This window comes from Euprymna scolopes, chromosome 34 (assembly GCF_053919585.1).
Source record: "Euprymna scolopes isolate OS-2025 chromosome 34, ASM5391958v1, whole genome shotgun sequence".
Lineage (NCBI taxonomy): Eukaryota > Metazoa > Mollusca > Cephalopoda > Sepiida > Sepiolidae > Euprymna > Euprymna scolopes.
This window is the reverse complement of record NC_136515.1, coordinates 36,262,774-36,277,773: the sequence shown is the minus strand read 5'-3', so window position 1 is coordinate 36,277,773 and position 15,000 is coordinate 36,262,774. Positions and strand designations below refer to the sequence as shown.

The window sequence follows — 15,000 nt, the reverse complement described above, 5'->3', positions numbered from 1 at the left end:
GTGTGTGTGTTGGATGAGGGTGATGTTTGAAAAGTGTTTTATTGGAAGAAACAAGGGTGAAGGTCGTCGTCGATATTCAGACTGATCTGCCTCGCCTTCCGCCCCAATGCTTGCCCTCGACCTCCGTCTTGCTACCGCGTACCCCGGCTTTACGTTTTGTCACGGTTGCTGCTGCTGCTGTTTCGATGGCCCGACTTTCGATGTGGTGGCGTTTTTCTGCATCTTTCTTGCAGTCGGTGTTGTGCAGTTCAGCCGATAACAACGCTGCCAAAAACATACGCTGCTGTCACCATCCTCGCTGATATCATCAACATCCTCCGTCACCCTCATCTACGACCACTACGACAACAGTTCACAATCAGTCGGCAGTGAGTTTACCCCACCTATCGTGCTTGCTTTTCTTCATTTTTGATCTCCCCTTTTTAACGGAGAGTCAACGGAACTTCATCTCTGCTCTCCCCTTGAAACTCCTTGGAACTTTTCTGTTGGCAAAGGCACAGGACATCGATCGGGAAGCAATCAATTGGATTCAATCGATGTCTTTCTGAAGATTCTGCAAAGACAAAGGATATTTTTGTACCAGGATCCGGGGAGAATAATTAAACAATGTCAACGTACTCCGTGTTTACAGCCCCAAATGCCAGCCATTGTCTCATACAGACTCAGCGTCCACTGATCCGGAATGATAACGCAACTGCCCGCCAAATTGTTAGTACTTTAACACTTACACTACATCCCCACCACCATCACTACACACGTATACCTGGCCTCTGTTTTATTTCTTCATTAATTTTTCAAAACATGTACATCTTTAATTCCCAATAAAACAATTTTTTTTTTTTTTAGTTTTGTTTTGGTTTACTGAAATATGAACATATTTCTGGCTAATTTAAATTTTCTTATAGTTTGAATAATTTGGAACTTTTTTATTTGGTTCAGTTTTTTAACATTTTCAACTCATATCCTATTTTAATGGCCGCAAATGTTCACATTAATAGATGCACGTATGTAAGAGATCCAAAATAGCGCTAACATGTTTCCAAAGTTGGTGAAACATTTACTTGCAACAGTCCAATTCACAACTGTCTCTTGATAAACATTAGTAAACTTCAGCAGATCACCCACCCAGCCTCGTTTTGATTTGACTCACATTATAGTCAACTTAAATGTATATTTGTTGCGTCGTCTGATCCCCCCTTTATTGTTCCTGTTTGTTTAGAAGTTTTGTTATGTAAACAATTGAGTGTTTTCCTAACTTCACTGTATTTATTTGTAAATTTTTATTAGTTTTAATATTTATAATAATAAAGGAGCGTACTTGTTCGACATTGGCCGCGTATCAAATATTTTGAACGCGCGCACACGCACGCACACGCATGCACACACAGAGTCACATGCGCGCACACACACACATATATGTATATATACATATATATATATATATATATATATATATATATATATATATATATATGTGTGTATAGAAATGAAAAAAATCAATATTTTTTTAACATTGTTCAGTACAAAGAAGAGTTATGCATAATGTATTGAATTTGAAACCGACGGTACCGATATATCTTTGATTTTCTGCAACATATTTAAATGAAACAAACTGAAATTTTGGAAAATAAAATTTACAGAATGTATAAGTTCATTAAATGTTCAAACAAGAAATATAAAAACATATCAATCGAGTTTCAAAAATAAACCTTTTTCGTCAGAGGAAACAACTATTAAAAATAAATTATTTTGCATGAATTTTAAAACTTTGAAAACCGCTGTTCTTTCCTTTGTTATCACAAAACCATTTCTGCATGAACAATTTCAAAGGTCGGGAGAAAAAACATAATGACGTCTTTGAATCGAAGTACAGTCAAATGATAAAATCCGTGATCAATGAATAATTGATTAGATAAATTACAAGTCAAAGTAAAATTTGAATTTACAGATTCGTAGAAAGACATATCTTAAATAGAAGTACCTTGCAATGAATAGAACTTCAATTAAACGTGAATAGAAATTAATTGTTGATTAAAATTAATTAAATATCTAATACAACAGGAAAAGTGTTCCAACATTGTTTTTCTACTCAATTTTGAACGATTTTTCGTTTAACAGAAGTAAACATTTGTTTACTTACAATTTTTAACGCTTTCAAGTTCATGCAAAGTAGTTGTTATATAGTTTACTAGTAATTGGCCTCCGACGAGAAGCGCTTATATTTGAAACTCCATCAATTAAGGAAAAAAGTTTTTCCATATACTTTGAGTATTTGATGCTGAACAAATGAACACTGTAAATTTTCATTTTCATCATTTGAATTTTTCATATATATATATATATATATATATATATATATATATATATATATATATATATATATATATATATATATATATTATAAATTATTGACTTTGTTGTTGTTCCTTCTTATGAAACAGATTTTTAATTTTTAATTCTAATTTGAATTGAAAATTATCAATCACATTACTAAATATATATATCCATAATATAAAGCTAAACGCGCGCGCGTGTGTATATGTGTATGTATTTGTGTGTGTGTGTGTGTGTGTGTGTGTGTGTGTGTGTGTGTGTGTGCGAGGCCACAAATAGGCTCCTGTACGGTTTACTATCTTAAAAAACTGATTACATATAATGATAGAAGATGTATCGAGACACAGGAATGTGTATGTTTGATATAGCAGAACGGTGGTTCATTAAAGTTGTGGGGTCTGTGCTCGCGCCTGGTCCACAAATATGGAAATAACAAAAATGTAAAATTAAAAAAAAACGTTTACAAGTGTTTTTGATATAGACGTACATAATAATACTTTGATAAGTATGTTTTAACTTAAATAGGGATGGTATAATAAAATTGTGGTGTCTGCGTTCGCGCCTGGCCTCCATAGAATGGAAACAGGCACAAACTTTAATAAAGACTTTTCATATCTATCTGCATAAGTATACTTTGATAATTATGTTTCAGTTTGAAGAAATATGGTATAATAAAATTATGGGGTGTTCGTTCGCACCTGACCTCCATAGAATGTAAATATGTCACAAAGTTTAACAAAGGTTTTTTAATATAGATCCACAGAATATTGTGATAAGTGTTTCAGTGTGAACAGGTATTGCATAATAAATTATGGGGTTTATCTATTTTATTTTTACTTCCTTCATATTTTGCTTTGGTTTTGATATCCCCAAATTCGAGCTATCTCTTTATAACCCTTCCTTTTCATAACGTATCATACTTTCATAAATCAGTCAATTTTCTGTAGGCTGTTTTTGAATCAATGACGGGTACTTTTGCTAGTATATATATATATATATATATATATATATATATATATATATATATATATATATATATAAATGTTTTAATATCGAACATCCATTTATCATGATAGGATCACAAATAAACATGTTTTCATGCTATAAAGAAATATTTGTTTCAATACAAAATTAAATCATCGTGCAATTAATTTGATGATGTAATCCTGGGTAAAAAATGAACGTATGTTCACGTCGTGTATTTGTCAGAATATATTTTCACGTCGTGTATTTGTCAGAATATATTTTCATACTATTATTTAGATCGATTCACCTGCTGATCAATGTTGAAGTAAATACTGAAAAGACATACACTCATATTTTTACTTTTATAACATTGTATGTGTAATAATATGAAATAGCAATTATGAAAAAAAATGGGCGTGTATGTGTGCGCGGGCGCGGCGAATGTTTACAGATGATATGTGTATTTGTATGTGTATTTCATATGTTCAGCGTTCCACAATATAAAATATGCTTAATCACAAAAACATACATATATTATTTCATTATATATTTCTTCGATTTCGTTTATGCACACACACATATTATATATGTAGTACAGCACAGTAATATTTCGATTAGCCATTAATACTTGCAGTGTCAGTGGGGGGGGGTGAGAAATTCTGCTTGTTTGACTAAAGATTATTATATGTTATCCCTTGGTTGGTCAGTGGTCTAGGCAGTAGTTATCAATGGTTAATCGTAATATGACTGTATATTACTATATGGAATCAATATATTATATTCTTTCTTACGTAATTGAGCACTCTGCTTTTATTTCTTTGAAAATACAGAATTATTTGTTATATATATATATATATATATATATATATATATATATATATATATATATATATATATATAATTGTATATATATAAGGGGTGAATGTTAACACTTTGCTGTAGTTCCACGATAGAGCCGATCGCTATAAGCGTATTAGTGTCCCACACGACCTTATGCATTGAATGCAACTTCAAACTGCGCTGGAAAATTGCGGTAAAGGTAAGCCTTTTAATTATTATTGTTAAAAAGTTCTGTAAGGATATAGAGTCCTTCGTGTGTGCAAGATTGGTTGCCTTTATTCGACTCTATTCTGATTCCGAGAAATTGATCTTTGATTCTCATGTGTAGCATTGGAACTGAACTACGTGAATAATAAGGTCATCTTTCTCTGATCGGTCAAAGGTGTTTTTCTCTTGTTGCTTTTGCTTCTAATAAAAGCGCTTAAATGTAACCAGTTTAAGCGCGTAAATATTAGCAACGATCAACGCATTAATACCATAATACCAGTACTAATAAATAGAAATACTTGCATTGCAATCTTTGCTCGATCTTAAGCTGCAGTCAAAAGTTAAAGCGAATACAATAAGACAATCTCAGTTGAAGTAAGTTCTGAAAAACGCAAGCAAATGACAAAGTTGATTTCTGATGCTTCCGGCGTTTGATAATCGAGAACACTTAAAATGGCCATCTTTATGTGTATGTGGTTGTGACGAGCTTTGTTCTAATGAATCACCACTTATGAATAGCTAAAGTGATCATGCCACCGTCTACAGGGAAGCAGTCCTGTGGTAATAATTAGATAAACATTGATTATAATTTTGAAAAATGATGTGATCTATCGTGCAATCCGTGGACTTTCCACAGAACAGTTGGCATATTTATAATTAAATTACACAGGAGCTCTGTCCTCACACACTTCGTAATTTGCTTTGCGTTTCGTGTTTTACGCCATATTAAAGTAAAGCTACGTGAACACCAAGTATTTATTGTATGCGATTTATGATATGTGATGGATTGAATACAAGTTGTTATGTTAACCATAACTAGTACAAAATTCAAATGCGTAACTTAACAGAATAGAGCAGAATAAATTTGAACTCAAAACAGCCGATTTATAGTACGCGATTTTATAGTACGCGATTTTATAGTACGCGATTTTATAGTACGCGATGTTAAAGTTCGCGATTTTATAGTACACGGAAACATCGCAATTTTAGCTTCAATCCTACCTAATTAATGTCTCTTCCATAATTTGTCTTTCAATTGATGTGATCAGTGTGTAAAAATTAAACTCCTAACCAGTCGAACCAATTTCAATTAACAATTAAACGAAGTTTGTTTCTGATATCATAAATATTCGCTTTCTTTGCATAATGGTATATCTTCGTGTAATTAGCAAAAGCAAAAATCACATAGTCTAAATTTAACAGAAATAAATTTAATTTTTTTTAATTTATTTTCATGTCTAAAGTAGGGTGTGTGTGATTCGCATAATGGACGCCGTCACAAATTCTATGAAATTGGCTATGCGAGGTTTAAATCCGTGGTAATTTACGGAATAATACTGTCAGGAAAAGTATAAAGTCGCAATATTTCCCCAATTAACAGTACATTAGCAACTTGGGTTTTATTAATTGTATGCAATGAATCGTTTACAATGGCGATCTTGTTTTGTCACTAATTTGCCCTACAACCCCGAAACACAACTTCAATCCTGAATTTCTGAATTCTGCGGATCTAAACATTATTGACACTGTATGTAAAACTTGTTTGTTTGTTTATCTGTTTGCCCTTTTAAATTTTTGCCCGTTTGTCTGCGTATCACAAATCGTCAAATAATGTAAGTTTAAATTGTTACATACATTATATATATATATATATATATATATATATATATATATATATATGGAAAAGTAAACAAATTATTTATATATTCATCAACGTTTCGTCTTTATTTGGAGACTTTTCAAGACGGTTGATTTCAAGACGGTTGATTTCAAGAACTAACATAAAATATTTGAAAACTTTGTACATAGTATCGATAGTAAGAAACTGTCATTTTATTTCATAAACGTCTCACAAATTTTGAATTCTAAACACTTATAAAAGCATTGTCATAAGTCATCAAATTTTAGTAATTTTATTCATTTTCAATCCTATATTCCTTATGATTCAATTTATCTACCCTATTAACCTTTATCCTCGAATGACCTTTAGCCTTCATGTGTTTTTTTCATTTAAATATGCTAAATGCTGGTTCCTAGTATGCATTGATTTATCTTACGTATTATATCTGATTATTTGATGATTTTGACATTTATTTTCGATTAATCAACCATCATTCGTACGAAACGCGACGCGATCGTTCTAGATTGAAGCGATTTTTTTAATCTGATCAGAAAATATCTTTGACATTTTTGAAATCATCCAAATTTGAAGCAAGGAATTTTTAACAATTCTTGAAATAGCTAGGGCAAGTATTTCTCTTGGTTGATCTCACCGGGAAAAATGTCAGTTTTACGAGCATAACATAGTAAAATAGTACTCTTGATCCCGACGTTCTGACGATTCTACGGTGCCTTCCTTTTTTAGTATAAGTGATGTGGTAAGCGAAAGTGCAAACTTACTATTATTGTCAATAAAAAGAAACTTCGTCTACACAAATGGAACTCTTAATTGACAATGTTCGTATGAACCTTGAAATTTGCCTAACTCCCTATGGCAGGTGAGTCGATCGAATGGTTAGAAACACCATCTGTTGATTTTCAATCTCGACTTGAGGTATTTACCTATCTAATAACTCAAGAGGGTTGCGATACAGTCAAACCGTTGGTCCGAGGGTAACTATATACATGAATGAATGACACCAGTATCCGCAGTGCAAATGTGCCACGATCGGTCACCATTTGATCCTTTTATCGCTTTTAAATTTAAGGTTTGTTGCTGGCTTTTTTTATAGATAAATGAGTGTGTGATTTTTAAAAGAGAATAGAAAGATATCTCAAAAACTCAAAAATGTGTAACCCGCCTCAAAATAAAAAAAAGAATATTAATTAAATGTATATTCAGATATTTATTCATAATAATAATAATAATAATAATAATAATAATAATAATAATAATAATAATAATAATTTAAATATTACAGTAAATTGTTAATACTTAGTTTCAAATACCTAGTTGACTTATTTAAATATACTGACATGTTTAATTATTAAAATTGCGGATCATCTGTTCAGGAAAATTCTTTTGGGTTTTTACTTGTCATGTTTCAAGCAGTTAACTTGAAATTTCTTTTTATTTTGAAAATAGCTTTGAATACTTGACTGTTTTGGTCTAATATTACGCAGACGTGTTTTTAACTGGCTTCAGTTTTTGCAACTTGGTTATAGACTTGATTATAGAATTGTTTTTAGTCACATTTGATGCAAGCTATTCTGTATGTTTGTTTAGTGTGTGACAGGAACTTATGCTTTATTTAACACGTAATTTTGGAAGGAGCTCTGCAATATTTTCATTTATAACAAACTGTTGTTTAACTCGTAAGAGATCTGATATAGTTCAGAGTTAATATCGGTGGGCATTCAACTCCTGTGCGCATGCGCCAATCGTAGTTTGAGTCAGTTATGCATTAGTTAAACTCATGGTTCATTTGAAATGAATTCTGGCTCAAAAATCTTTTCTCAAAGTACTTTTTCCGTCTACTATTAATATATTTTCGGCTCAGTTTTTCTTCCTTTCGTTTTTACTAATGTTCATTGATTGTTTTGTTATGGAAGTGTAAGCTTATTTGAATCATGATTTACACGTATTGATCCACCAATTGATCTCTTGACGTAATCAGCTTTCAACCTTCTCATACAAAGAAGCTTTATTTGATGGGCAGTATACACACATATACTTTAGTTTGATTTTCCGTTAGTTTCACGAAAATATTGGGAACTCCATCTGTAGGTTTAAAGATACAAACGTTATCGATTCACCAACCGATCTTGTCATAGTTTAAATGTATCATACTATCAAAACGAAAGAAATCAGGCACATTTAGTATCTGCGAGTTGGGTTTTCAATTTTCCTGTAAAAGTAAATATATCGATGAAAATAAATGTATAACGCCCATTGAATTAAAAAAAACACATCCTCTTGTAAAAATAATCATGTTGATCTCATTATCTCTCGTATCACACGAAATTACACTATACATATGCATATATATATATATATATATATATATATGTACACATATATATACATATATAGATAAATTGTATATATATGTATATATATATTATATATAATCTCTCTATTTATTTCTTTCTCTCTCTCTCTCTCTCTCTGTATATATATGTACAATGTACATTATATATATACTATCTATATGGTATGCATATTATTTATATATACGTATATATAAGTTGTATAACATGATATGCTTTTATATATATATATATATATATATATATATATAAGTAGTATAATATGATATGATTATATCATATTATCATATAATATTTTGTGTGTACATTACTGTTTCCATGTAGCTCATTATACCAATATTTTATATATATATATATATATATATATATATATATATATATATATATATATATATATTCAGAGAGAGAGGGGGAGAGAGAGACAAACAGACAGAAAGAAAGCGATAAAAAAATCTGGAAATTATAGAATTTGCTTCAAATCTTATACCGTCTGAACATTTCGCACGTGCACATTAAATCATGATAACGCTTGATAAAAAAATAATCTTTCGATGTACTACACAAACATACACACACATTAAATATTATTACATGCAAAGAAGGTATATATGTTTCTTGCTTCCAGATGTCATCAGCGTGGGTTATAGCAAGGATCGAACTCATGACACAGCAAGCAAACACACACGAAACACACACGCAAACACACACACATATATATATATATATATATATATATATACATATATATATATATATATATATATATATATATATATATATATATATGAGACAGAAATAGAGAGTCCAATTAACATCGAAATATACAGAGATAACAACTTTTCTTTAACAACTGGTATATAATACAATGTTTGGAGTTTGTCATGTACGCTGGTGCTAAACAATGCTGGAAGTAATCCTACTCCGTAATGTAGACAGACTAATCTACGATAAAAATAGGTTGGCTTGTTTGCTTCATCAATTTACTCATCGGAAAAAAATTGCATTGTGGGAAGAGTAATATTAAAAAGCAAATATTTCCAGAAAATCTTTATTTTTTATTTACTTTTTTATAACGTTATTTTTTCTTTAATAATATGTATTTAATCCATTATTTTTTTTACTAAATATGTTTTTTCTTTTCTTTTTTTTGTTTTTTTTAGACTTGGCAAGAAGTTGAAAGTCTTCTGTATCAGGACAACACCCCTTATGAGACAAGTATGTTGCACATTATGTCCCAGAGTGACCAGCTTAACCTACAGCCAGTGCGAACTGCGCACGCCCCTCAACAAATGACCAATACAAATGCTATTAATACTAGCGTCAACAGCAACACCATGAACACCGGCAGTAACAACACCAACACAAACGTGTGCGTTCCACTTACAAACGCACCCCTTAATAGTCATCATATGCACTCTTTGCAAAATATGGTGACCGGAAACACCGTCGGCGTCTCCCCCAACAATACCAACACCAACACCAACACCAATAACAACACTGCCATTACTCATCAAATAATCAAGCAGACATCAGCAAACGGCCAAGTCTCTTACATGCTGGCCACACAAAGAGGCTCTGAACAGATGCTAGAAAACTATGAACACCTGCTCGATCTTGATTTTATACTAAATAATACAGCCGAAAATCAAAGTCTCTATTCAGAAGACGCAGCTATGAAAATTAAACAGGAACCCCTACCCGATTTCCATTCGGCTTTCCTGGATATACCAGAAATCAAGTTCGACGATGACAATCAGAATGACACTTCCTCAAATCACAACCGACATAATACGCACGCACCTGTCAGCACCATGATGTCGGTCAAATCAGAGTTTAAACCGTCACACATGAACATTATCCCTAAACAAGAATATACAAGTATGCAGGCGTCTTGCTCTACGTACGGGGTTGTCTCAGGCGCTGCCGTACCCCAGCCCAATCAACTGCATTTCACAATTCCCGGTCATATGTCACCACCGGCCTCCCCTGAGATGCATGAAGAACGTAAATCTATGGCATTCAGCCAGCTCGGCATGATGCATCCTCATCATCAACACCAGCAGCAGATGTTAGTGCCTCATCATATTCGTCCGAAGATAGCTAATTCCCAAAGCTCCATGATGCCGATCACACATCAAATGATCACGCCACCATCTTCTCCGCAGCTTGTTGTTGATCTCCTGATGCCCCAGCAAGGTGTCGATGGCGGACCAAATGCCCCCAAGAAGCGCGGTAGACGATCGTGGGGTCGAAAACGTCAGACCAGTCACACATGCACACACCCCGGTTGCACGAAAACCTACACGAAAAGCTCGCACCTGAAAGCCCATCTAAGGACCCATACTGGAGAAAAACCGTACCACTGTAACTGGAAAGGTTGTGGGTGGAAGTTCGCTCGTTCTGACGAGCTGACGCGTCATTACAGAAAGCACACCGGTGACAGGCCATTCCAGTGCCATTTGTGTGAAAGAGCCTTCTCTAGGAGTGACCACCTCTCACTCCACATGAAGCGTCACATATGAACTTTAATGTCGGTGTCATCAGCAAATGGTTGACACTCGAGTAGCTGATGTCTCAAGGTGAAAAGTTCAAAAAACGCAAAAAACCGGGAAACCAATCTAAAAACGTGACATAACCGGACGGCCGGCGTCCAACGAATCGAAAACCATCAGCGTTTCTCGTCCCCCCTTACTCCATTCTTAATCCTCCTCCTTCTCTTCCCCATCCTCTTCTCACGCAATATTACGATGTTTATGACTCAGAAGAACAACTAAAACTATGACGTCATTATTATTGAACTTTGATTTCTATTGAACATTTTCCTCTTCGTTCCAGGAAAATCATATCAATAGCTCTAAACACACTGTCAATATTAAAACAAATATTAACTCTTCGACACGTTCATCATTTTTATATTTTTTTTTTGTTGTTTTGTTTCTGTAAATTCTATTTTCAACTTTTTTGATTCGATATTTTTTTCTTTTAAACAAACTGTTATTTTAGGTGACCAACTTAGAACAAATGTCGAAATAATGATTTATGTCGTACATGGAACTCCATACTTGATTGTATCTGATCTTTTTACCTGGAAGTAAAAGAAATCAGGGCATAGAATTATTGTGCGGCTGGCCGCAATTGTTTCATGAATAATTTCAATTTCGTTCTAATTTGTATACTGTTTCTTATTGTTTGTCTAATTCTCTTAAAATGCTTCTGTCTGGTACGAAATCAGTTAAAGATTTAGATAAGCGTTTTATCAATTATTGCAAAAATTTAAAAAAAAAAAAACTCTATTGTAAAATCGAATATAAACAAAAATAAATTGTAAAGCGCCAAACATCATAGGAGGAGAATTAAGTTGGGGTTTTTATCATTTCTTTTTTTATCATTCGAAGAGAAAAAGTGATCGTAATGAAATGAGGGGAGAGAGTTGCTGTTTGGTCCCCAACACCCTGAAGCCCAATTGCCCGACCCTGACACTAAAGTATTATCCGCGCCAAAGTTAAAAATGGCGGATAGATTAAGAATGCTTCAAAATATTAATCCTGTGCAGTTGTTTTTTGTTTTGTTACATCAAATTCGATGTATAATCAAATGTTTTCCCCCAAATCCAAATGCACAGTTTTATATTAAAGAAAGAAGATAAAATCACACATTTTCAGTGTCGCTCGTGTAGTTTTTTATAAAGAAAAAGTCTTTTATAAAGAAAAAGCGATAACAGAGATGTAAAAAAAAACAACTGCGTCTGAAAGAAGTAAAAGAAAGATGGGTGAACATCTTCTCGTGTTGTTTTTTTATCTCTTCATCGCTCCAAGTGTATAGGAAACCATTCCCCCATAAAGCACAGAATATGCACAAATCTATCCCAGGATGCCCGTGTATCCCAACCAGCTTGTGGTAGACGCTCCAGGGCGCTCTATACAAGGAAATGATGTCTGAGTCTTGAGGTGGCGAACTACCTATTTTGGTTTTCGCTTAGATCTTATAAAACACTATGAATCACACACAAAAGTGCTGTTTACTTGCGCGTGAACTCCATGAGTACCGACGCAATACCCGAAGATATCGAAATAAAAGTTATTTCCCTTTTTTTGTACACCTCAAAGTTAATGTGATTTTTGTCAGTAATGGGGCAAATAGATATGTATATAAGATTATCTTCCAGAGAATTGCATTTGAAAATTGAAGATTCGTTTTTTTTTATTAAAATATATATACATAACTTTTATTCAAAAAACATTTTAAAAATATAAAGCTAAAAAAATGAATAAAAAACATAATAAATCTGCTTAAATATTAATAAAAAGCATAAACACATAAAATGATTTCTTTTTAATAAAAAAAAATCTTTATATATATATATATATATATATATATATATATATATATATATATATATATATATATATATATATATATATCGGGTCCGCCTTAATTAATTAACTAATTTTATGTCAACATAATGTAAGTAACACGAAATAAATATACAATTGCAATATAAGTCAAACTAACAAAGTGTACCCGAAAATGATTTACAATATATCAATGCTTACTTGGGCAGAGTACAAACTGATGTTTGAAAGAAACTGCAAACTCATGTTGTAAACAAATCAATGCGTTTGTTAACAAATGCAAACGGTTGAAACATGAATATCTACCGGATCGTTCGTTTCTTCCCTGGCCGAGAAAGGGGAAATGTTCTCCTAATACTTTGACTCATAAATCAGAAAAAATAGAAATATTAAAGATTAACACGTGCTTCTAAATGTCCAACCAATTTCCTGAGCAGAGATTAATGAAACAAAAAATTAATATGTATTCCAGGTGTGTTTATATAACAGTTATTAAATTGAAAGCCAAATACCATGGAATAGATTTGTTATATTAGTAAAAGTATAACAGATCCCTTTAAAATATTCTATTGCCACAAACGTATCATCTGACTAAATTTAATTTAAATTTAACAAATTTTAAGGATACTCGTCCGAGGAAGGATCTTTTTCAAACTAAAAGCTACCTAACATCCGGTAGCCATTATAATCTATTTCTTTTTAAATTCTTTAAAATTTATTATGTTTTAAAAAAAAAAGAAAAAAAACTTGTTTAAACTGAAAATTAACATAATATTTTAAGAAACATCTGGATCATAATTATATCCTATGAATCCGAAGATTCTATTGTTGGCATTGGTTTCCCAGATATTTTTCTAGTCAGAATTATTTCTAGAAAGATATCAGGCACTTACGGAGAGATCAGGTGAAGGTTGAAAAGGCCAGGTGAAGTGAAATTCATTTTGTTGAACAAACTAAATTCGAGCTTGAGACACCCAGATCGTAAGTGAACCACCGTCACCTCTCATTTTGGTAATTTTTATTAAATCAATTAAATTAATTATTGTTAATATTGGCAAAACTATCGCCGATGAATAAAATTGTTCGAAGTGAAAGTTCTAACGAGCATCTTAATCATTGTTATTATTAAAAAAAGGGGGTTTAGTTTGGATATCAGAATTCTATTCCTTCGATATTCGTTTTGTGGGGTAAAAATAAAATATCTAAAATAATCTATTGCATTAAAAAAATAAACATAAATAGAATTAGCATGCAATGAGGAAAAAAATATTTTATTTTCGTTTTCAAACTTCATCCCTAGATACTTCCCCTAACAGACAATATACATAAGAAATCAACACCGTGCACTTGTGTGTTGCTATGGTAACTAAAATAACTATGTTATCGGAACAACACGGCAAGATATTCCGTATTGTTTATTCTTTAACACATTTCTGGTTCATAGGAATTTCTATGAATTGCATTTTTGCATAGAGTAATATTCTTCATATATAGTTTGCGTGTGTGTGGTTGAATGCAAGCATATATTTATATATGTACGCACATGCACACACATACACATACACATATATACATATATATGTGTGTGCGTGCGTGTGCATATATATATATACATATGTGCAAACAGACATATGTATTTATACTGACGAAACGTTTTTATACTTACAAAAATATAAACGTTTCAGTCGATTTAATAAGTGTGTGTGTATATATATATGCGTGTGTGTTTACTATGTATATAACCTGCAGTTTGAAAAAAAAACATGAAAAGATAGAAGGATACTAAAACATTCGAACCTGCACCACGAGTGTGGGGTCTCCATAATATCCGAAAAGCGATTAACCACGTGGCCACAGATGCAGGCGTCTATATCCGTGTAATGGAAATAATAATGGTCATCATAGTGATTTGCTGTTGGTTTTAATATGAATTTGATAGTAAAAGATGATTTCGCTTTTGTTTTCAGACTGTTGGTTGAATGCGTAGTATATATATATATATATATATATATATATATATATATATAATATGTGTGTGTGCGTGTGTGTGTAATTTTTTTGAATTATACAGTTTAGATCTGATGGTACCAATGGTTTCGCGAATAAACCGTAGCCCGGTGAAAACAAATCTGGATTTAAACCTGCTTCATCGGTGAAACGGATTTAAACTCAGGTATCTTCGTGAAACGACTGGTAATATGTGATCTAAACTTCTGTAAAAATTCATATATATATATATATATATATATATATATATATATATATATATATATATATATATATATATATATATATATATGCGGGAGGGTGT

General features: G+C 32.2%; 1 protein-coding gene across 1 annotated transcript in view; it reads left to right on the top strand.

The window, feature by feature from the left end:
- The window catches only part of LOC145259176 (uncharacterized), a 22,778-nt gene extending 11,549 nt beyond the window's left edge, over positions 1-11,229 (top strand). Inside the window, exon 2 of the mRNA XM_080116934.1 lies at positions 9,498-11,229. Within this exon, the coding sequence (XP_079973060.1) occupies positions 9,498-10,859 (1,362 nt within the window). The 3' untranslated portion in view covers positions 10,860-11,229. The remainder of the gene's footprint in view (positions 1-9,497) is intronic.
- The last annotated feature ends 3,771 nt before the right edge of the window (positions 11,230-15,000 follow it).